This window comes from Mustelus asterias, chromosome 4 (assembly GCF_964213995.1).
Source record: "Mustelus asterias chromosome 4, sMusAst1.hap1.1, whole genome shotgun sequence".
Classification (NCBI taxonomy): Eukaryota; Metazoa; Chordata; class Chondrichthyes; order Carcharhiniformes; family Triakidae; genus Mustelus; species Mustelus asterias.
The window spans coordinates 107,091,010-107,114,110 of record NC_135804.1 but is presented as its reverse complement, the minus strand read 5'-3'; the positions used below and the strand labels follow the sequence as shown (position 1 = coordinate 107,114,110).

Here is a 23,101-nt window from a genome sequence, read left to right as displayed (position 1 = left end):
AGTGTTGCATCCAGGGGCCATTCCTGCAAAAGCACACAATTTTGTGAACTTTGTGAGATCAAGCAAGCCAGAACATAAGAGCACTGGAATTTGTCAAGATTAGTGGTTTTGCAGAAGAGCTGGGTGCCGTTGATTGCACTCAAGTAGCTATAAAAGCTCCCTGGCAACAAGCTTTCTAGTACATCAATCAAAGAGGCTTCCAATATGAAATTGGTGTGCGACCATATCAAAAGCATCACGTAGGTTTGCACCAGATATCTTGGAAGCATACATGACTCTTATATCTTGAATTGAATGCAGATCCTGGACATATTCAAGGCACCACAGCAGATCCACAGTTGTCTCCTCAGGGACAAAGTTTACCTGCAAAGGACATAGCTAATGATGCCTTGACAGTGGCCTCAAATTTTTGCTGAAAGAAGGTAAAATGAGGCTCATGGAATGACCCGGACTTTGGTGGAATACACCATAGGAATACGAAAAATGTGGTTCTGATGACTGGGCAGATTTGGTGGAGGACTTCAGTATACTCCCCGAGGGTATCACGCACCATTGTGGTTAGCTTTGTGCCTCACAACCTGGCATTGCAAACGGGTGACAGTTTGCCAAATGACATGATGGAGGAGCTGCACATGCCACCTATTGAGAACATCAAAGAGTATGATGGTGATGAAGTCGTGGAAGCTGAAGATCTGTGGGCCAAACAAGTTAGGCATGTTCATGATGGCCTTATTGCCAGCAGATTCCAAGAAGAGAATCATTAGATGTACTGAGGACCCTGCTCCTCCATCGTGGGCCAGTATCATTGCTGCTCTAATTCCAGTCATTAACTTCCAAATGACGGTGAATCATTACAAACCATGGTTACTTAACTCTCATGCTTAGAAGGATGAGCACAGATCACAGTGATTTGTCCGTCCTGAGATGAGGTTCTCCCTTGTGGAGGGCGTCCAGCATCAGACATCAGAAAGTGCTGTCTCGTTCAGCAAGCATTGAACCTCCACTTACTGTAGATCAGATTGTGCGCTGTATTCACTAGACTGTGACCCAGAGGCTATTCTAAAACTAGGTCCCACTGAGGTGTATGTGTCTGCACTGGTGGAGTGTGTGCTTAAACGCAACAATGGGTCTCCAAAGGTGCTATCGTCAGGATCCATATCTGAGGTGTCATCAGGGCTGGAGCTGAGGGCCTGGCTCATGCTTGCCCTCTGCAGCTTTCCAGAGGTGCCTGCAAGAGAAATCAGATAATTAGTGGATGGCAGGGGGCTGTGAAACTAGAGACATCACTCAGTATGTTTGGCTGATGGCTGTTGTAGTGCAGGATATTTATTTGGGTTCACTCTGACAACTTCACCATCAGCACAGACATGATCCACGTTCTCTCCAGCCAGTGATATTCAAAGCCCATGAACACCTTGATCTCTGCAAGTCCTCTAGTGGTCTGGGACCTCCTTTTTATTATGAGTCAGCTTGTCCTACATGATGTGAAGAGAGTGTGAGTAAGACGCATTCAAGGGGAAATAGTAAGGCTGCCTGGCATGTGTGGTTGGCAAGTTGAGCCCTGGAGAAACCTGGAGAGGGGATGTGGCCAGATGGAGATGTGAGGGTATGTGAGAGGAAGCGGTGAGGTTCTTCAACACTGTGTGAGATTCTTGAGAATGTGTGATGGGCTTGCGAGTGTGAGTTGAGAGTGATGAGATGGTTGACTTGCCCTGGCAGAATGAAAGAGATGATTAATCCTCTTTGTGCATTGGGTGACTAACTTTTTCTGGTGGTCGTTGGCACTGACCACTGCAGTAACTGCCTCCCAAGCCTGATTGGTCACCTTGCTGGAAGTCCTGCAGTCAGAGCATGGGTGGATGTCAACACACTGTCCACAAAGCTTCCCAATGAGGTATCACTAAATTCTGGTGCTCCATCCTCCTTGACTTTGGATGCCATCTTCTACAGAGCTGTCCTAAAGTGCAAGGGGTGCGAAAGTTGTGCAGGTACCAGTTAAATATGGTACCAGATTTAAAGAGTGTGGAATTCACGATGGGGTGGGCAAATCAGAGGCCGTCCACCAATAATTTTTTTTTTTATATACTTTTCCAATTCAATCAAATCAAACCCAATTCAGAGTCTCAACAAGTTGAGACATTTCAGATCCAGGCTGACAAGACAGGGCGAGCGACCAAAATCACCCTGTCCTGGGCCTGATCTACATGAGCCAAGCTGATTGGAGAAGGGGGAGGTTCCTCCTCCAAGACTTGAGCTCATTTGCATCTTAGCCAAAAGGCCGCGATGCCGCTTTTAAAAATTGCTTCATATGAAACATATTAAGCTTCAGTGTAACCTAATGACCTCAACCAAGTGCAGCATCCTCTCCATACTACACTTGATCTTAGCCAAAAGGCCGAGATAATAGGGCATGTTCCCCAAGGATGAATAACTAATGCAGCCTGAAGCGTGAAACCCTGCTATTGCAACTGATGAGTTGGACACTTTTTTATGATAGTAACTGCACTTTGCCCTTTTCTGGGAAAATTTTGCCCATGAGTGTAAATCTAAACAAAGGAAATGACCAGATATGAGGAGCAAGTTGTGGTAGATTATGAAATTAGACAAGCAGTGGCTGGCATTTAAAATAATTAATGCATGGTTTATAACAAATGTACATCCCTTTGAGACACAAAAACCCAACAGGAAAATTGATCCAACCTTGGCTAACAGAGGAAATTAAAGATTTTATTATATCAGAGCAAGAGGCTTATAAAGTTTGCAAAAAAGGCTAGTAAGCCTGAAGCTTAGAAGCATTTTAGAATTCAGAAAATGAGGACCTGACAGAACAGGAAAATCAAATATGAAAGTAAACTAACCAGAAACATTAAGATGGACTGTGGAAACTCCTATCTGTATGTAAACAGGAAAAGATTAGAAAAGAAAAATGTGGGCCTATTGCAGTCAGATAGACAGAACTAAAACTGTAGAAAGTCACAGTGAAGAAAGTAGTGGAGAAATAGGATAGGGTAAAAATAAAGAGAAGGTGTTAAATAGTTGCCAGTGCTCCAAGTAGAAGTTATTGGTTGGAATGGGATGTAAAATAAGTTGGTAAAGGAAGTAAGGATGCAAATTGTGACTTTGCCCTCAACAAGCTGGCAAATCTACTATGTAATATTTTAGCTAAAGCTTTTTGAAAGTGCGTATATATAGCAACCACACAACCTTCAGTTTTGATGTGGAATAGTGTCTCTTATAGTCTCTCCACCAATGAAGTTGAGCTGATTGGCCTCTCTTGGACCTGGAGTAATATTTGCCATCCTCCAATCTTCTGGCACCACCTCTATATGTATCAAATGAGAATTGGAATCTAAAGTGAAAGACATTGGTTACGTAGAGAGATTGGTGAAACTGGCAGATATGGTTTTCTTCTTCAGGCAGAAAATGTTAAAGGGAAATTCAGTAGCGGTGTTCAAAAACATGAAGGATTTTGTTAAAGATGAGTTAAAAAGAGAATCTGTTTCCAGTGGCGGAAGCGTCTGCAAAAAAAGCAAAACAGCACCAGTATTGACTTAAAGGATAGAGACAACAAATTATTTCCAAAGGAAAAAGGCAAAATTCTTGCAGTTGAAAAATTGTGTGGCCAAAGACAAAGGAGAGTGAAACTGACGAACCTCCAAAGAGGTTAGTTATGGGATTGCTTTGCTCTGTCTCTCACTTGCTCTTTATGCTGTTTGACATGCAAGTAGTCCTGTTTGGTAGCTTTACCAGGTTGACACCTCATTTTTATGAGGGTTTGGAAACTAAAACCTCTCAGACAGTATTGACACAAGAATATTGCAAATATAAGGTTTAATTGTGTTGAGGCAGCTCAGAATGTATTGAAAGAAACTGATCTAGTTTGAACTTTATGTAAAGTCACTTTGAACTGTCACATATGCACTTTTATAAATTTCATGAAGCAAGTATACTTTTTGGAGGAAAAAGTATTGCACAGGACTGCACAGTGCAATAAATGAGTTGTGTATAGCATAGGTAAATTCAAGAGAACATTGGTTTGAATGATGAAACTTTTGCTTCCATAACACAATGGGAAGATACAAAATGTTATTGCATTCCAGAGAGCCTGCGTCCTCCAATGGAACAGCAAGCAAGAGAACCAGTTGAAGAGGAAGAAGAGGTCGGTGTTTATCAAGAACTAACATCAAAAGAGGCCTTTGATATTGAGAAATTAATGGAACAGTTTGATCAGTCTATTTCTAATTCAGAAGCTTTTGCAGAGAAAATGAGCAAAGATCTCCATGTGTTAGATGAGGTAATTATTTTAGAAGTGCACTGTTACTTGATACACAAAACACAAATCACTGCTACTTTCAATAATTCTACCTGGTCAAAAGTAAGATGTGTACATGTGATCCAGAAAGCTAGTTACTGAAATTAATGAGCACATTTTTAGTGGGTTTGTATGGCATCCCCCTGTTTGCTATTTTAAAGCAAGCATTATTTTGTTTTGAATGAGTTATATCGTCCACATCTAGAATGGCCAGAAAAGTGTGAGCTGAACATGTTAACCATTCGTCCATTGATAGTACTGGCAATATAAGATATTACAATATGGAATGACAGAGAGTGTGCTAAAGGCACCATAGAATCCCTACAGTGCAGAAAGAGGCCATCTGCCTCATCAGGTCTGCACCGACTCTCTGAAAGAGCATCCCACCCAGTCCCTCCCCTCTGCCCTATCCCCATAACCCTGTGCATTTACCATGGCTAATCCATCTAACCTATACATCTTTGGACACAAAGGGACAATTTAGCATGGCCAATGCACCTAACCTGCTGTGGGAGGAAATCGGAGCACCCGGAGGAAACCTACGTAAACATGGGGAGAAGGTGCAAACTCCACACAGTTACCCAAGGCTGGAATCAAATCTGTGTCCCTGGCACTATAAGGCAGTAATGCTAAGCACTGTTCCATCATGCTGTCCACTAATCAATAACCCATTTATGCATATACATGTAGTTATATTAATGTTGGCATGATTGTATTTCTTATTTAATAGGTTTAAAGTACTATGTAAATAATTATAAATGTTTCTTAAAATACTTGGTTCGCAGTTCATAGTAATATTTTAAAAGTAATTTTTAGTTCTGGCAAGATTGGGGTGGTACGATGGCACAGTGGTTAGCACTGCTGCCTCACAGGGTCAGGTCCCAGCTTGGGTCACTGTCTGTGTGGAGTTTGCACGTTCTCCCTGTGTCTGCGTGGGTTTCCTCTGGGTGCTCCGGTTTCCTCCCACGGTCCAAAGATGTACGAATTAGGTGGATTGGCCATGCTAAATTGCCCGTTAGTGTCAGGGGAACTAGCTAGCGTAAATGCATGGTGTTATGAGGATAGGGCCTGGGTAGAATTGCGGTCAGAGCAGACTCGATGGGCCAAATGGCCTCCTACGCATGGTAGGATTCTAGACTCTTTTATGATTCTATGAGGATTAAAGTTTAACTGTTAAAAATGAAATAAATGTACCTAAAGCAGATTGAGACTATTTTACCATTTTGACTCTAAGTGCTGAATCTGTGCGTAATTCAGATCCGACTTGGAAAACCGCTCTCAAGCGCCCCCATACAAACATAGCCTGAAAAAAAAATTGCGAGTCTGAATCGTGTTGGCTTATTGCGTCCGAAACGTTGCAGCTCCGATCGGAGCTTTGAACTACGCATGCACAGTGAAAAAATAAATTTGAAAAACGCGCCCCTGTCACGTCGCTCCTGGGCCGCAAAAAGTGGATAAAGCAGCCCGGGAGCAAAACGCGGGAGTGATGGCCCCCACAGACATTGTCCCACCCCAACAACATAACTGTCCGCCTTATCCACCCACCCCCCTGGTACCCAGACTGATCGTGCCCCCCTTCCCCCCCACCGATCACCCGCAGAGTGGCAGCAGACCCCCCCTTCCCCCCCACCAGAGATCCATTTGGCCTCCCTTCTCCCCCCCCCCCCCCAACCAGAGAGCGATCGGGCTTCCCTTCCCCCGTCCCCACCAGAGATACATCTGACCCTCCTCCCTCCCCCCCCCACCAGAGAACGATTGGACCTCCCTCCTCCCCACCCTCCTCACCAGAGAATGATCTGGCCCGCCTCCTCCTACCCCCTGCCCCCCCCAATCCCCCCTCTTCCCTCTCCCCCCCCCCCAACCACCGATCTGAGTTAGATAGCTGCCGAAAGCTCTGAACCTACCTCTTCAGAAGCTGGAGCCCTCGAAACAGACCCTTGCAAAGCATGTCTGTTTCGTGACGAATCTAGACGGGCGAACGCGATGGTAAAGGGGGAAGTGCTGGTAAAGTTGGGCGGGCAGCCCATTAATTCAATTTAAATGCATGCAAATGTATTTAAATTGCTGTTGCACTCGTTTTGGGTGTGAAACGGATCGTGGACATTTTTGGGCCTTGATAAAGTGGGCATCTATGCGGGCGCGGATCGCACTAATCGCCTCATGCCCGACTTTACCAAGTTTTTGTGCCTGAAAACGGACGCAACGCAATGGTAAAATCAGGACCCTCTCACACTTGTTGACCTAAGAGGTTAACAGCCAGAAAGGTAAGATCATGGAACAGCAGGTGGACTTACTCAGCTGGAAAATTGGAGACAAGGTGCCTATGCTGCTTTCAAAGAAATACAGCCCAGAAGGTTGTGTTGTTTTCAGAATTAAAGCTACAATTAATTTAAAAATATTCATTGAATCATGTCTTTAAGTTGCCTATGCTTCGGTTTGGAATGAGCATCGTTGTACATTCTCTCTGCAGGTTTGGGGTGGCACAGTGGTTAGCACTGCTGCCTCACAGCGCCACAGACCCGGGTTCAATTCCGGCCTCGGGTGACTGTGTGGAGTTTGCACTTCTCCACATGTCTGCGTGGGTTTCCTCCAGGTGCTCCGGTTTCCTCCCACAGTCCAAAGATGTGTGGGTTAGGTTGATTGGCTGTGGTAAATTGCCCCATAGTATCAGGGAGACTAGCAGAATAAATATGTGGCGTTAGGGGGATAGGGCCTGGGTGAATTTTGGTCGGTGCAGATTCGATGGGCCGAAAGACGACCTCCTGCATTATTTGATTCTATGATTCTGTGGCCCCGCACGGGCACCATCAGCCAGGTCCTTTGCAGGTACCCCTTGTTGCCAAGGCACTAACCTTGATACCTGTGTACTCCCTCGAAGATGTTCTGAAAATGCATCAAAATGTATGATTTGTGGATGATTCCTGGGTATCTGGCACAAATCTGCCCGATAGTTTCTTCTGGTCACAAACCAGCTGGACATTGAGAGAGTGGAAGGCTTTCCTTTTTACTTAGTGGGTCCCTTTTACCAGTGCGTCATGCCCGTTTTCGGGCGTGAAAACTTGGTAAAGTCGGGGCGTGAGGTGATTAGCGCGATCTGCGTCTGTGCAGATGCCCACTTTACCAAGGCCTGAAAATGGCCGCAATCAGAACCGCACCTGAAACGGGCGCAATGGCGATATAAATGCATTTGCATGCATTTAAATTGAATTAATGGTCTGTCCACCCAACTTTACCAGCACCTCCCCCTTTACCATCACGTTCGCCCATCCAGATTCGGCGCAAAACAGACATGCTCGGCAAAGGTCTGTTTCGGCTGCTCCAGCTTCTGAAGAGGTAAATTCAGAGCTTCCAGCGGCTCTCTAATTCAGATCGGGGGGGGAGGCGGGTCAGATCATTTTCTGGTGAGGGAGAGGAGAAGGGAGGCAGGCCAGATGGATCTCTGGTGGGAGGGTGGAGGAGGGAGGCCCGATCGTTCTCTGGGGAGGAGGGAGGCCCGATCATCTCTGGTGGAGGTGGGGGGAGGCCCGATCATTCTCTGCTGGGGACGAGGGAGGCCAGGTCGTTCTCTGGTGGGGGGGGAGGAAGGCGGGTTAGATGTATCTCTGGTGGGGGGGGGGGAGGGAGGCCCGATCGCTGACTGTGGGGGGGGGGGGAGAAGAGGGAGGCCCAATCATTCTCTGGTTGGGTGGGGTTGGGAGGCCAGATGGATCTCTGGCGGGGGGGGGGCAGGGACAGGGGGATCCGCTGCCACTCTGTGGGCGATCAGTGGGGGGGGAAGAGAGCAGAGGGTCGCGATCGGTCTGGGTAGCGGCGGGGGGGGGGGGTGGGTGGATAAGGGGGACAGTTATGTTATGGGGGTATGGCGATGTCTGTGGGGGCCATCGCTCCCGCCTTTCGCTCCTGGGCCGCTTTATCCGCTTTTTGCGGCCCGGGAGCGATGTGGCAGGGGCGCGTTTTTCAAATTTGTTTTCACTGCACATGTGCAGTTCAAAGCTCAGATCGGAGCAGCAGCGTTTCAGGCGCGATAAGTCCCGCCCACAGCGCAATTCAGACTCACGATTTGTTTTTCAGGCTAAGTGCTCATGGGGGCGCCTGAGAGCGGTTTTCCAAGTCGGATCTGAATTGCGCCCAGATTCAGCACTTAGAATCAAAATGGTAAAATCGGGCGCAGTGCCTATTGCCAAGGAGCTTTTATAGGCATGAGAGCAGTCAAAAGCACCCTGTGCCTGTGGGAGTCCAGAAGGCACCGCAAAGCCCATTGCCCTGACATTCTGGCTTGCTTGATTTCTGTTGAACTTTATGTAATTGCCAGCCTAGGCAAAAAGGCACCTGTCACCTCTTGCATGATCCCAGGCAGTGTTAATGATGGCAATTAATTAATTTTTCCGATCTCACAATATTTTCCATTCCCATCCATCATGCCGCCCGCCATGTGTAGATATGGAAAAATCACATCCTCTGTCTCAGATCAAAGCTCCATTTAAAACTCAAGAGCCTAATGACCAATTTTAATAGTTCTTGTGAATTTCTAGCAGTTATACTTTAAGATAATTTTAAGATTGGCCCATGACCATTGAAGATGTTCAAAAATGGAAAAAGATTCTAATGCTGCAATCGCACATCAGTTTATTCATTTGAAATAGTAAAGGCATGTAAAATGATTACTGCTTTTCGGTAAAACGCAACTTTTTAGTCACCATAAATGTATCATTCATGGAACAAAGAATAATTCATCAATATTTAATTGTAATATATGTGTATGTGTATATATGATATTTTGAGTCACAGTACACACTGTGGCTTATGTAGGTACAGTGATTTTATTGTGTTTATCCTCCAGGCAAACATACGATCAATCATTGTGTCTGAGAAGCAAGTAACTGAAATGATGGAACTGATTGATGTAGGTCTCGTTGAAGTGAAGAATATTGAGCAGACCCTTCAAACTTACGAAGAGCTGTTGCAGACTGTTAAAGAACAAATGGATCATATTCACCAAAGCAATTACCAATTACAAGTCATTGATTGTAACCAACAAAAACTTTTAGAGGAAGTCATTTTTCTTGTGGTAAGCAAGCAATGTCAGATTAAAGGTGAGAGGGCTGGTAAGTAAGTTAGTAATTTAAAAATTACTCGGTATATCTATATGTCTATTTTTCCCTTCCTTGTCCACTGTAGCCAGTAAATTATTGACTCTAATTATGGATGTGCATCTCAAAGACCAAACACCTTCAAAAGGTGTTGTCAGAATTTAAAGAGCAAGAGCTATGGCTCAATCACAATGGTTAAATTACAACCTACATGGAATGAAAGACCATGTTTTTCATTATCAAATTTATTTATTCTACTTCTGAATTCTTTATTCCTCTAATTGTAGTATCCCTTTGTTACGTTCTGTCAAAGCAAATTAAAATTATCAGTCCTTCTCCGCTATCAAAATACTCCTTTACTTCACTTCCAGTAGTTCAGGGTTGCAGGGAATCAGAGCCTATCCTGACAGAAACTGGGTGCTCGGCAAGATACACCCAGGACAGGGTGCCAGTCCATCACAGGGCATATACTGAGGTGCAATGGTCAATCCGTCTAAGTGCAAACCCCACACTTACAGACACCTGGATTGAACCCAGGTCGCTGGAGCTGTATGGCAGCAGCACTAACCACTCTGTCGCTGCACCCTGCTATCAAAATACTTGATGTGGAGATGCCAGCGTTAGACTGGGGTAAACACAGTAAGAGTTTTAACAACACCAGGTTAAAGTCCAACAGGATTATTTGGTAGCAAATACCATTAATAAACCTGTTGGACTTTAACCTGGTGTTGTTAAAACTCTTACTGTATCAAAATACTTTGCAAGGGAATGTTGTTTAAGTTTTCTGGTTATCTGTTTCTTGATACGGTTGTCAGCATTACTTAGATGAACAGAGCACCTCTCAAAATATTTCTTTTGAATATTTTGACAACATGCACAAAGGCAGTATAGAAATTGCAGAATAGTTTCTTCTTGATACTAAGTAGCTGTTAATTGCTATCAAGAAATGTTCAGAACTGTTGACTCAACCTTCTAAACATAATAATTTGAGAAAATGATCAAGCCAGAAGGCTGAAATTGACAATTCCTATGCTGCTTCAAAAAATCATTAGAAATAGGAGCAGGAGTAGATATTCAACTGCTTGAGCCTGCTCCGCCATTCAGTATGATCATGGCTAATCTTCTACCTCAACCTCACTTTCTTGCCTGCTTCCAATATCCCTTGATTCCCTCAGAGAGCAACAATCTATTGATTTCAACCTTGAATATCCTCAAGGATCATATGATAAGAAATAGGAGCAAGAGTAGGCTATTCAGCCTGGCCAGCCTACTCTGCCATTCAATAAGGTCATGGCTGATCTGATTTTGGCCTTTCCCCACTTTCCTGCCTGTCTGCCATAACCCCTAACTCCCTTGCACATCAAAAACCTGTCTAGCTCAGCCTTATATTCAACAATCCAAACTCTGCTACTCTGTGGAAGAGAATTTCAAGGGCTAATGACCCTCTGAGAGAAGGACTTCCTCCTCATCTCTATTTTAAATGAAGAACCTTTATTTCCTCTTGTTTCTAGATTTCCCCATGAAGGTAAACATCTCTCGGCATCTGCCCAACAAGCCCCTTTAGTATCTTATATGTTTCAATAAAATCACCTCTTGTGCTTTTAAATACAATAAGCAAAGGCTCAACTTTTCTTCATAAGACACCCCAGAGATCTTAATGAATCTTAACTAAACTGCTTCCAATGCAAGTAAATCCCTTCTTAAGTAAGGATACCAAAACTGTACACATATTGTTGAGTCTTTGCATTGGCCTTACAACTTGCTTTCCTACCTATCTTTATATTGTCAGCAGACTTGTTCTCTTCATTCTAATCATTATTCTAGATAGTAAATGTTGAGGCCCCAGCACTGATTGCTCCAGTATTCCACCAGTTACACTTTGCCATTCTAAAAATTGCCTATTTATCCTGACGTGCTCTTTCTGTCAGTTAACCAATGTATACCCCCAACACAATGAGCTATTGTGCAGTAACCTTTTATGTGGAACCAATCAAATGCCTTTTGTAAATCCAAATGCACGACATCTACTGGCACCCTGTTTGTTACATTCTCAAAAACAGCTAATAAATTTGTCAAACATGATTTCTCTTTTGCAAAACCATGCTATATTTTGTAATTTGATTTTCTAAATGTCCTGCTACTATCTCCTTAATGATAGATTCTTGCAATTTCCCAATGACAGTTGTTGGACTAAATGGTCTATACATTGCTGTTTTCTGTCTCCCTCCTTTCTTGAGTAGAAGTATTACATTTGTGGTTTTGCAATCCACTGGGAACTTTCCAAAATATAGGGAATGTTGGAAGTTTGCTATCAGTGCGTCCTACCAGTACATCCACCATCTCTGCAACCACTTCCTTTAAGATCCTACGATGGGGGTCATCAGGTGCATAGTTGTCATGGTACCATTAGTTTTTCAAATACATTTTCTCTAGTGATTCTGATTATTTAAGTTCCTCTTTTCCATTTTCTTCTTGATTTTCTACTATTCTTCGGATTTTTATCTTCTACTGTGATGACAGAAACAAAATACTCATTCAATATCTCTGCCATTTCCTTGTTTCCCATTCTTCTTCTCCTTCTTTGGCAGTCCCTCAGAATCGAGGATGACTTGCTTCCACTCTGGAGAGGTGGATTCTGCAGTGGCTGAATAATCCAATCCTGGGGCCGCAGATTCCGCCACAGGTTTGGTAGGTGGTGTTTGATGAGGTGGGTGGGTGGGACGCTCTCCTTCCGCTGTTTGCACTTGGCCTCCACGTGCTCCACCTGGTGACACTCGAGTTGATTGGTGCTTTTGCAGATGCTTCTTCGCCAGTTTGTGCTTTCTAAGGCAAGTGATTCCCACTCGTCGATGGGATGTTGCATTTATTTAGAGAAATTTTCAGTGTATCGTTGTAGCGTTTCCTCTGCCCCCCTAGTGATCAATTGCCATTGCGGAGCTCGGAATACAGCACTTGTTTCGGGAGTCTTGTGTCGGGCATGTGGGCAATGCAGACTGCCCATCACAGCTATTCGAGTGTGACCAGTGCCTCGATACTGAGGATATTGGCCTGGGAGAGGATGCTCATGTTGGTATGTCTATCCTGCTAGTGGATTTGCAGGATTTTGTGGAGGCAACGTTGGTGATATCTCTCCAGGGATTTGTAGCATTGTTCAGGTGTAGACCATCCAAACACTATAGATCCCACTTTTTCCCGTACTGATGCGAGTTCCCATGAACCTGAACCCACTTCTCCCACAACAGTCTTTGAGCCACACATCCATTTCTCTAATTTTATTTACCCTATGGTAATTTACCATAGGTAGTTCAGGTAATAATTCAAACATTATTACCTTTTAGATTCTGCTTCTTAACTTGGTGCCTAGCCTCTCATACTGACTGTGCAAAACCTCCTTGTTCATCCTGTCTTTGTCGTTGGTACCTACATGGACCATGACCACTGGATCCTCCCTCTCCCACTGCAAGTTCCTCTCCAGCTCTAAGCAGATGTCCCAAACCCTGGCACCGGGCAGGCAATACAACTCTCTGTCAGTCAGCTCATCCACCCTGCAACCCCCATTTTCACCCAAACAAGCTGAAAGAACCTCAAACCTGTAGGACAGTTGCAGAGGCTGACATTCCTGCTCACTGGGACCCCTTACCTGGGTCAGCTGCAACCACATCCCCTCCTGTTCCTGACTACTTTCCAAACCAAGGTTCTCTATTCTAAGGGGTGTGACCTCCTAATACGAAGCATCCAGGTAACTTTGGCTGTCCCTGATGTGTCACAGTGTCCACACCCCAGCCTCCAGCTCAATGACTGAGCCAAAGTTCCTCAAGCTGCAGACATGTTTGCTCTGAATAACACTTGAATCCAGGAGTTCCCACATGCTGAAGCCATGACACATCATCTGTCCTACCACACTTATGAGCTTTAATGAATTACTTAATTATTTTATTCAATTATTTATATTCTTTTGGATATTTATTGATCTTATCACAAATTCCAGTACTATGTAAAACATTAGGAAAATAGACTTTGATCATTTATAAGTCATTCACTCTCAACAGCTCCCTTCTTGCCCTGTAGCAGAGCAAGAATCAATTCATATAGAGTGAAAAAGTTAGAAAAGCAAAGGAGTACCTCCCTCCCTACTGGACTTCCCCAGCTCAACAAACGTCCACTCTAACTGAGGTTATACTCTAGGGCTGGCTGCTCTGAGAATGTGTGAATTTACATGTTCTGAACAAAAGCACCAGCTGAGCTCAAGTACAGCAAGTTCAACCCAGTTTCCATAATTAACTATTTCAGCTATTGATGGTGGATAGCTCTAATCCCCCTACTTAGGCCCCGGATGAGATTTAGAAGTTAAACAGTACCTGCGATTGAATGTTAAATACAAAGATAAATAATATTAGATTTTTAGAAAGATATTTAAGTTTTCCTCAACTCGCGAAACTCCCACAATCCATTGAGGTCACACATAGTGCTTCGAGATGCTGCGGCTCAGTTAGGGCACCGCAGCAAAGGCTGCTTCTGTGATGGATGGTTTCCTGATCTCCCCACTGCGTATAGATTAGTTGCATGTTTCGTGAGAGGCAGTCCACTGTTGGCCGGCAGTGAGACATAGAAACATAGAAAACTACAGCACATTACAGGCCCTTCAGCCCACAAAGTTGTGCCGAACATGTCCCTACCTTAGCGATTACTAGGCTTACCTATAACCCTCTATCTTACTAAGTTCCATGTACTTATCTAAAAGTCTCTTAAAAGACCCTATCGAATCCGCCTCCACCACCGTTGCTGGCAGCCTATTCCACGCACCCACCACCCTCTGATTGAAAAACCTACTCCTGACATCTCCTTTGTACCTACTCCCCAGCACCTTAAACCTGTGTCCTCTTGTGGCAACTATTTCAGCCCTAGGAAAAAGCCTCTGACTGTCCACTCGATCAATACCACTCAACATCTTATACACCTCTATCAGGTCACCCCTCATCCTTCGTCTCTCCAAGGAGAAAAGACCGAGCTCACTCAACCTATCCTCATAAGGCATGCCCCCCAACCCAGGCAACATCCTTGTAAATCTCCTCTGCATCCTTTCTATGGCTTCCACATCCTTCCTGTAATGAGGCGACCAGAACTGAGCACAGTATTCCAAGTGGGGTCTGACCAGGGTCCTATATAGCTGTAACATTATCTCACGACTCCTAAACTCAATTCCTCGATTGATGAAGGCCAGTCCACCATACGCCTTCTTAACCACAGCCTCAACCTGCACAGCTGCTTTGAGCGTCCTATGAACTCGGACCCCAAGATCCTTCTGATCTTCCACACTGCCAAGAGTCCTACCATTAACATTATATTCCGCCATCCTATTTGACCTGCCAAAATGAACCACCTCACACTTAAGAACATAAGAAATAGGAGCAGGAGTAGGCCATCTAGCCCCTCGAGCCTGCCCCGCCATTCAATAAGATCATGGCTGATCTGAAGTGGATCAGTTCCACTTACCCGCCTGATCCCTATAACCCCTAATTCCCTTACCTGGGTAATTCACTTATCTGGGCTATACTCCATCTGCCACTTCTCCGCCCAGTCTTGCATCCTATCAATGTCTCGCTGCAACCTCTGACATCCCTCCACACTATCCACAACACCTCCAACCTTTGTGTCATCAGCAAACTTACCAACCCATCCCTCCACTTCCTCATCCAGGTCATTTATAAAAATCAAAGAGTAAGGGTCCCAGAACAGATCCCTGGGGCACTCCACTGGTGACCGACCTCCATTCAGAATATGACCCATCTATAACCACTCTTTGCCTTCTGTGGGCAAATCAGTTCTGGATCCACAAAGCAATGTCCCCTTGGATCCTATGCCCCCTCACTTTCTCAATAAGCCTTGCATGGGGCACCTTATCAAATGCCTTGCTGAAGTCCATATATACTACATCTACTGCTCTTCCTTCATCAATGTGTTTATTCACATCCTCAAAAAATTCAACCAGGCTCGTAAAGCATGATCTGCCTTTGACAAAGCCATGCTGACTATTCTTAATCATATTATACCTCTCCAAATGTTCATAAATCCTGCCTCTCAGGATCTTCTCCATCAACTTACCAACCACTGAGGTTAGACTCACTGGTCTATAATTTCCAGGGCTATCTCTACTCCCTTTCTTGAATAAAGGAACAACATCCGCAATCCTCCAGTCCTCTGGAACCTCTCCTGTCTCCATTGATGATGCAAAGATCATTGCCAGAGGCTCAGCAATCTCCTCCCTCGCCTCCCACAGTAACCTGGGGTACATCTCATCCGGTCCCAGCGACTTATCTAACTTGATACTTTTCAAAAGCTCCAACACATCTTTCTTAATATCTAGATGCTCAAGCTTTTCAGTCCGCTGCAAGTCTGCACTACAACCACCAAGATCCTTTTCCATAGTGAATACTGAAGTAAAGTATTCATTAAGTACCTCTGCTATTTCTTCCGGTTCCATACAAACTTTCCCACCGTCACACTTGATAGGTCCTATTCTTTTACGTCTTATTCTCTTGCTCTTCCCATACTTGTAGAATGCCTTGGGGTTTTCCTTAATCCTGCCTGCCAAGGCCTTCTCATGACCCCTTCTGGCTCTCCTAATTTCCTTCTTAAGATCCTTCCTATTAGCTATGTACTCTTCTAGATCTCTAACATTACCTAGTTCCCTGAACCTTTTGTAAGCTTTTCTTTTCTTCTTGACTATATTCATTACAGCCTTTGTATACCACGGTTCCTGTAACCTACCATAACGTCCCTGTCTCATTGGAACGTTGCTATGCAGAACTCCAGACAAATATTCCCTGAAAATTTGCCACATTTCTTCCTTACATTTCCCTGAGAAAACCTCTTTCCAATTTAAGCCTCCAATTTCCTGCCTAATAGCCTCATAATTCCCCTTACTCCAATTAAACACTTTTCTAACTTGTCTGAACCTATTTCTCTCCAATGCTATTGTAAAGGAGATAGAATTATGATCACTATCTCCAAAATGCTCTCCCGCTGAGAGATCTGACACCTGACCAGGTTCATTTCCCAATACCAAATCAAGTACAGCCTCTCCTCTTGTAGGCTTATCTACATACTGTGTCAAGAAACCCTCCTGAACACACCTAACAAACCCCTCCCCACCCACACCACTTACTCTAGGGAGATTCCAATCAATATTTGGGAAATTAAAGTCTCCCATCACGACAACTCTGCTATTATTAAGCCTTTCCAGGATCTGTTTCCCTACCTGCTCCTCAATATCCCTGTTACTATTGGGCAGCCTATAGAAAACACCCAGTAAAGTCACTGGAGACCTTGTGGTCCCGCCACTATCAATGGGAATTCCCATTGCTTCCGCCTCCCGCTGCCAGGAAACTCGCAGTGGGGGTTCGCCGTCAGTGGGAGCAGAAGATCCCACCGGTGGCAAGAGCCAGAAAATCACTGTCGAGGAATATTTAAGTTGCGGAATGAAGAAAAGCATACCAAATTTAGGTTTTGTTTTATAATTCAGATTCCTGCATGCTGTTGGGGCATGTTATAATAGCTGAATTTAAGAAGTGGGTGAAGACCATAAACCTTTTCTATGCCTGCAGCATTGCGAGCAGGGATGTTTTTGCTGGTTCTCTGATGTATTAGGAAATAGTACAATCCTTCCTTACTCCCTTCTAATATTACTATTCAATGATCATTTGATGTAGGCTTAAGCATATATTGGTCAATTTAGACCAAGGTTGTAATTTCTCAGAGCATTTATACTTTTCCTAGCGTTACCATATTGAATGTAGACATCTTTGGTTTTTAAAAATAATTATTCTTGTTATTCTGATAGCACAACCTGGACCTTGCTAAAGAACATCAACATGCTTTAAGAAATGGTGATCTGTCTACACCTGAGAGTTTACAGGCTTGCATTGTTGCTGTTGAAGCCCTGAATAATTGCATGAATGTTAAGTTATTCCCAGGTATGGCTATGTTTTCTCTATGTTGTTGCTTTCCTTTTATGTAGTTTAAAACCCAAATAGATGCTTGAGCTAATGTATTTCTAATTGGTATTAAAACTATTCAGCTTGCTTTGTACCACTTTCAATAAAATCAGATGCCTTCTTGAGGCAGGATGGTGCACCTCAACTTTGTTCATTGCTGGAAAACTTCTCAAAATATTTTAAGAAAATAATATAGATCAGTAACTGCTCTTCAAAATTAACTGCTTGTCTCTGTGTGCTTATGTGTATTTTAAAACCAGCTTGGGAGAACTAGGTGCTGACCTTTTCAGATCTGGGAAATAGTTTCAAAATAAATCCTGTGAAGTGCTTTGAAATGTCTTGAAGTTGTGAAAGTTGTAGATAAATGAAATTTCTTTTTTTGCCCTGCCCCAATACCTCGCTCAGCAGCTTTGTCTTGCAGCTGAGCTGGGAATACTTGATGGTCAAGGTGTCAGCTAGTAAAGATATTCCATTCTCTGACACAAGATCCTTCACCTTGATGCGCACAAATTATACAAAAAGTTCAGTTCTTTCAAAGTCGAAATTTGGACCCGGGAAGTCCAAGCTTCAGTCCCTCATTTATGCGATGCTATATGCTCTTGGCCAGGGCAACAACAGATATGCTACATTTGTCTAAGTGCCAGTGAAGGGAAAATGATCAAAGTTCTTCCTCCTAATTGATATGCACAACTGAAAAGTGTGGATATGTTGCTGTTGAGTGTAAACACAGTTGGATTCAATGTGATGTTTCACACAGTTAAGTCATTAGCTGATGTTCAACAATGAAGTGCCTGGATGATGTAGCACTGCTTTCTGAGATACTGAAGGCTGTATGCATCAGTAAGGTTGCACCCCGGTGCCCTAATATTCAGAAAATCAAGAAAACTAGTAGAAATTATTTTAAAACTTGTAACATCATCTCTTTAACCCTTTTCATTTGCGTAACATTCACACCAAGAGCAGGATTCTCCTATCTCATTCACCCCGCCACCACTGCCAGAGAGAACAGAATTTGGCACTCAATCAAAACTCCATTCACAGCAGCAGGAACAGACCAGGCCAGGTCGGAGATTTCTGGCGCATATCAGTGTAAATTTTCATGAGACAGAAAACTTAGAAATTATTTTAATAAATATAAGTCACACTGCTGCCTTTTAGGAATGACTGGCAATTTCCTATAAAAGATTGTTTACTGTATTTTATGCATTCAGCGCCAAATCTCTCAGGAATATCTACATTAATGAGTATTAAGTTTTGTTGGGAGTAGGTATTTCAAGTCAGTCAAAATTTGGTGTACCTTTCACAGTTTCCATAATTAACTATTTCAGCTACTGCTAGTGGATAGTAGGGGGATTACAAATATTTTGGTGGGCTTTTGTAAGTTTGTTAAGGTAAACAAATTATTCTGTTGGGGAATGGAATAGTTGGCCACACCAAACACTGCTGAATAAAATCTGGGTTAGATGTAGTGTTTTCTGTTATTGTGGAATTATTTTTCCACAGAAATGAGATTGTCATCTTAAGTGGTAACTTATGATATATTGTAAATCTGCAGCATTTGTTTTATGATCTATGGTAACAGTTTTGTTTGGCTCTGAAGCAATTGTAAACAATAATGTGGTCTAGTGCAGCAAGGTTCCACTTTTTACTTATTTTCATATTTGATGTCTTCCCATATTCAAGAGTAGAATGCTGTCCAATGAGGTTAGAATTGCAGACTAATCATCAATAGACCTCCCCTCTATTATTCATTCTTCTCACTGGGACAGAAGTCCAAGAGTGATTTTTTTCACAATTGTGAATAGGTGCTGACGTTTCAGTGGTGATGGAAATAAAACTACATTTTATCTGTTTCTTTTCTGTTAGCAGCGCCAAAAAAAGAAAAAAATCAAATGGGTTTACATTTCTGTGAACTCACAAATTTTCTCCCTCATTTTTTGAGTCCCAGGGTGGAAAAATCATCCCCACACTGGTATTAATAGCTTTAACATGTTGCTGGTCACTGTCAGTGGACACACACCACAGGTCACTCTCAGCCGCATGTTTCCCAGTGGTGGAAGGCAACGTGCTGTTTGCTAGTGGTGGGATTCGCTGGTCCCACCGCTGTCAGTGAGATTTCCCATTGATGTCACCCCACACTGCCACGAACCCCATGGGCAGAGGTGCGCTGCTGGCAAGACCCGAGAATCCTGCAGGCGGAATGGCCAGAGAATTCATATTTTCATTACAGTTTTGCAGAGTGGAATACAATTGTAGAACAACATAGTAAAATCTGATATAACTTAATTCCCTGACTCAAAATCCTGAAAAGTTAATGACAAGCACACTGAATACTGATTTTTCACAATGATTCATTTTTACAATTTTACTGGTAAAATAAGAAAATGAATTTTCCCATTTGGCAATCGCTGCTATTTAAAGATTTTCTATAACCAGATGTTGCAGGATTGTGATATTCCAAGTAAGTAATGCTGCACGATTTTGTTTAACATTTGAGCCAGGCATTCATTGTTTGAGTCAAAAAGCACCTAGGTTAATGGAATAACCATGAAACTGTGTTATCCATTAGCAGTAATTCAACTTCCCTTTAAAATTCTGGTTTTATTAGGCCATCGCAAACTGCAAAGTGTGGCAGAACAATTAATAAAGTTTGAAAACTTGCGACAGCTATTTGAAAGTCGATTCATACGATATATTAACACTATGTTTGTGTTACAGGTAAGTGCAATGCTAAATAATGGAGTTTGCTGTTTTCTTGCAGTAAAATCTGGTGACAAAGATTTTTCAATGCTTACTGTGTAATAAGCAATAGTTTCAAGAGTATACTAATTCCTAGCTTTCTGTATTTATTTTGGGGGAGTGTTCATCAGATATTCCAGAAACCAAAGCAAAGCAAATTGAATGCATTGAGAGTAAGGTCTATTTTCTTGGCTCTCTCAGTCTGGAATATTAGCTTGATCTAACATTTCTTTATCAAAGTTGATTTGATGCAGATACGAAGGCAAGTTCATCACAAATTGATGTATCTGGAACCATTTGCTTTCTCTTCTGTTAATGAAATGCTTCTTATTTCTTCTTGCTGGATGAGTCCTAACATAAGTGTAGAGTCAGTAATCTGCAGTCTAACTGCAGCTAAATCTTTTATATCAAATGTTCAGCAGACATTAAAACAGATTGATGAGTATCTGCAGGTTTTTTTTATCATTTGGAATAGCTGAGCTTAAATAATCAATGTCAGTTCTCTTCCTAGTTATAGTATTGATTCAAACAGACAAATTCACTCAACATAGATCAATTCATTATGAACTTATTAGCAACAATATTCATTAGTCTCTGCAGATTTATTACATTCCTGCACTGAAGTGCTAAATGTGATAGACTAAGATCTGTCTTTTTTTCCGTCAAATGTTTCCTTCAATTTTCTCCCCTTCTGCTGAGTTTGACTCTTTGCTGGCACGTAGTTACATAAAGTATTCATTACCTTTCAGTAGCCAACTGAATTGGGCATTATTTGCGAAAACCGAGTTATTCTGGAGTATGATCGATAGATGCTGACAGCCATTACTAATGGCTGAGTCTTGTGAATGACAATCAGTGTCTATATGTGGACAGTTTCAAACACCGATCACTTCATATCACTTCTGAACAGGAATCATTATTGATTTCTTTCTTTCCTTTAGAAATGCTGTGCCAAATTCAGTTGTTGTCCCCCTTTTGCTTCCTTGTGGCTGAGATCATATACCTTGGTGTCCATCAGGAATTGAAGCTGGGATCCCTTTATCTGTATGCTTTAGTTACCCACAAAACCAAATGTTACTTCACCATAGAATCATCATGAAATCACAGAATCCCTACATTGCAAAAGAGGCCATTCGGCCCATCAGTTTGCACCGACTCTCTGGCAACCGCCCTATCCCTGTAACCCCACACATTTACCATGGCTAATCCACCAAACCTGAACCTCATGGAAATACTTTGATTCTTTTTTCTTTTGGTATTTGCATTCATACAAACTAGTAGTTTAGAAATATTCATAATTCCTGTGAGGGGGGAATTGAGTGATTTAATTTATGTTGTTGAATATTCTGTAGCCTTAAAAATGTTATTTCTATTGTGTTTAAGGGAAATGACCAAAACATGAGCTTGATGCAGCAATCTGGAGAGCTAATCTTCCCAAACCACAAGCTTTATCAAGATGAATTATTGCCATATAGCCCTCTAATGGCTTGGATAAAAAGCAACAGTCCTGCTATTTTTGCTGATTTATCTAAGGTATTTTTCTTGGCTGTCAGAAAGTGGTCTCCAAGGTATATAGACTGGAAATTTATGTTGGCAGCATTGACACACAATTTCTTAGCTTAATTCTATGTTTTGACATTAATTTCTTTGTAATAAATTGGTCAATATCTCTGTTAAAGCCAAAGTCATACAAACACGGTTTGTCGGAAAATATTAGGACTTGTCCATTCATGTGTAAGTTTTTTTTTAAAGTGTGATAGTTTTAACCACTGTGAAACAACCTCTTGGGTACTCAGAGCTAACTTTGAGAGATGTGCAGGCTCATTCTTTCAGATTTTAATAATTGTTGGAGTTTTTTTTTATTAACTTTTTCTTTCTGTATCTTTTCTTGCATCTATCCAAACTTCCTTTCTCTCAATTTCACTTTTTGTACTTCATTTGACATTGAATTAATTATTCAAACTGGCACTTTCTGGTTCAAACTCTGCATTGCTCATTAATGACTCTTCAGTCTGATTGATTAAGAAGATACCCAGGTTCTTGCCCTGTTTACACAGGTGCCAGATGGATTATCTTCATAATTGATTGACACAAACTTCCAATACAAAAGCCCATAATATTGTTGGGGACAGATAAAAGTAAAAAAAACCCTGATTGCAAAATTTCATCCAATAAATGTTCATCCATTAATCTTGCAAACTAATTTCTAGCCCATAGATTTATATTTACTGTATTTTATTTATTTTCTTAAATTAATATTAAGTTATTAATACACAAATCACTTGAAAATTATTAATATACTTCCTGATGGAAAAAAGTGAGGAGCTTATATGAATTGACTCCTATATACATACAATCAGGTTTATAAAGAAACCAGATTACATGTTGCCAATAGGGATTTCTTCAAAGTTAATGACCATTCAATGCTTAAACAGCCTTTATCAAAACACAACGGGAGGTAATCCCAACGCCCCAATATCTAAACAGCGGGGCTGTCCCATGTGATTCACGGGATGCACAAATTTGCATCAATTAGGTGGCTGAATCCCACCTGACAGATGCTGCTAGCGTCAGCAGGAAACAATCCCGTTTTCACGCCAGCGGGAGGACTTAGCCTGATAATGGGTGAATCATGGCCAACGTGATTACATCTGGTGTCTACCTCTGCTCAAGCACAGAATGATTATCTTATGCGGTTATAAACCCTCTTGAAGGATGATACTATAATTCAGAATAAGCTCAACTTTTTGGAGAAATTAATACTTCAGTGCATTTCAGAAAACTCAACATGTACATCATCTGTTGTCTAATGGTCAGGAATGACATTCCTCTGGAAAAGGGAGTGGAAGATAAATGGTGTCTTATTTGAGCTCATTTAAATAACAGTCCTTAGGAGGTGAGGAACACAGTATCTTGAGCAACATTAGGGACTAGAGGAACAATCCGACCTATCCACTAACGGGTAA

General features: G+C 42.4%; 1 protein-coding gene across 1 annotated transcript in view; it reads left to right on the top strand.

The window, feature by feature from the left end:
• LOC144492920 (exocyst complex component 1-like) overlaps positions 1-23,101 on the top strand; it is a 98,171-nt gene that overhangs the window by 29,446 nt on the left and 45,624 nt on the right. Inside the window, exons 4-8 of the mRNA XM_078211546.1 lie at positions 4,101-4,294; positions 9,153-9,380; positions 17,243-17,375; positions 20,005-20,114; positions 21,519-21,668. Coding sequence (XP_078067672.1) covers positions 4,101-4,294; positions 9,153-9,380; positions 17,243-17,375; positions 20,005-20,114; positions 21,519-21,668 — 815 coding nt within the window. The remainder of the gene's footprint in view (positions 1-4,100; positions 4,295-9,152; positions 9,381-17,242; positions 17,376-20,004; positions 20,115-21,518; positions 21,669-23,101) is intronic.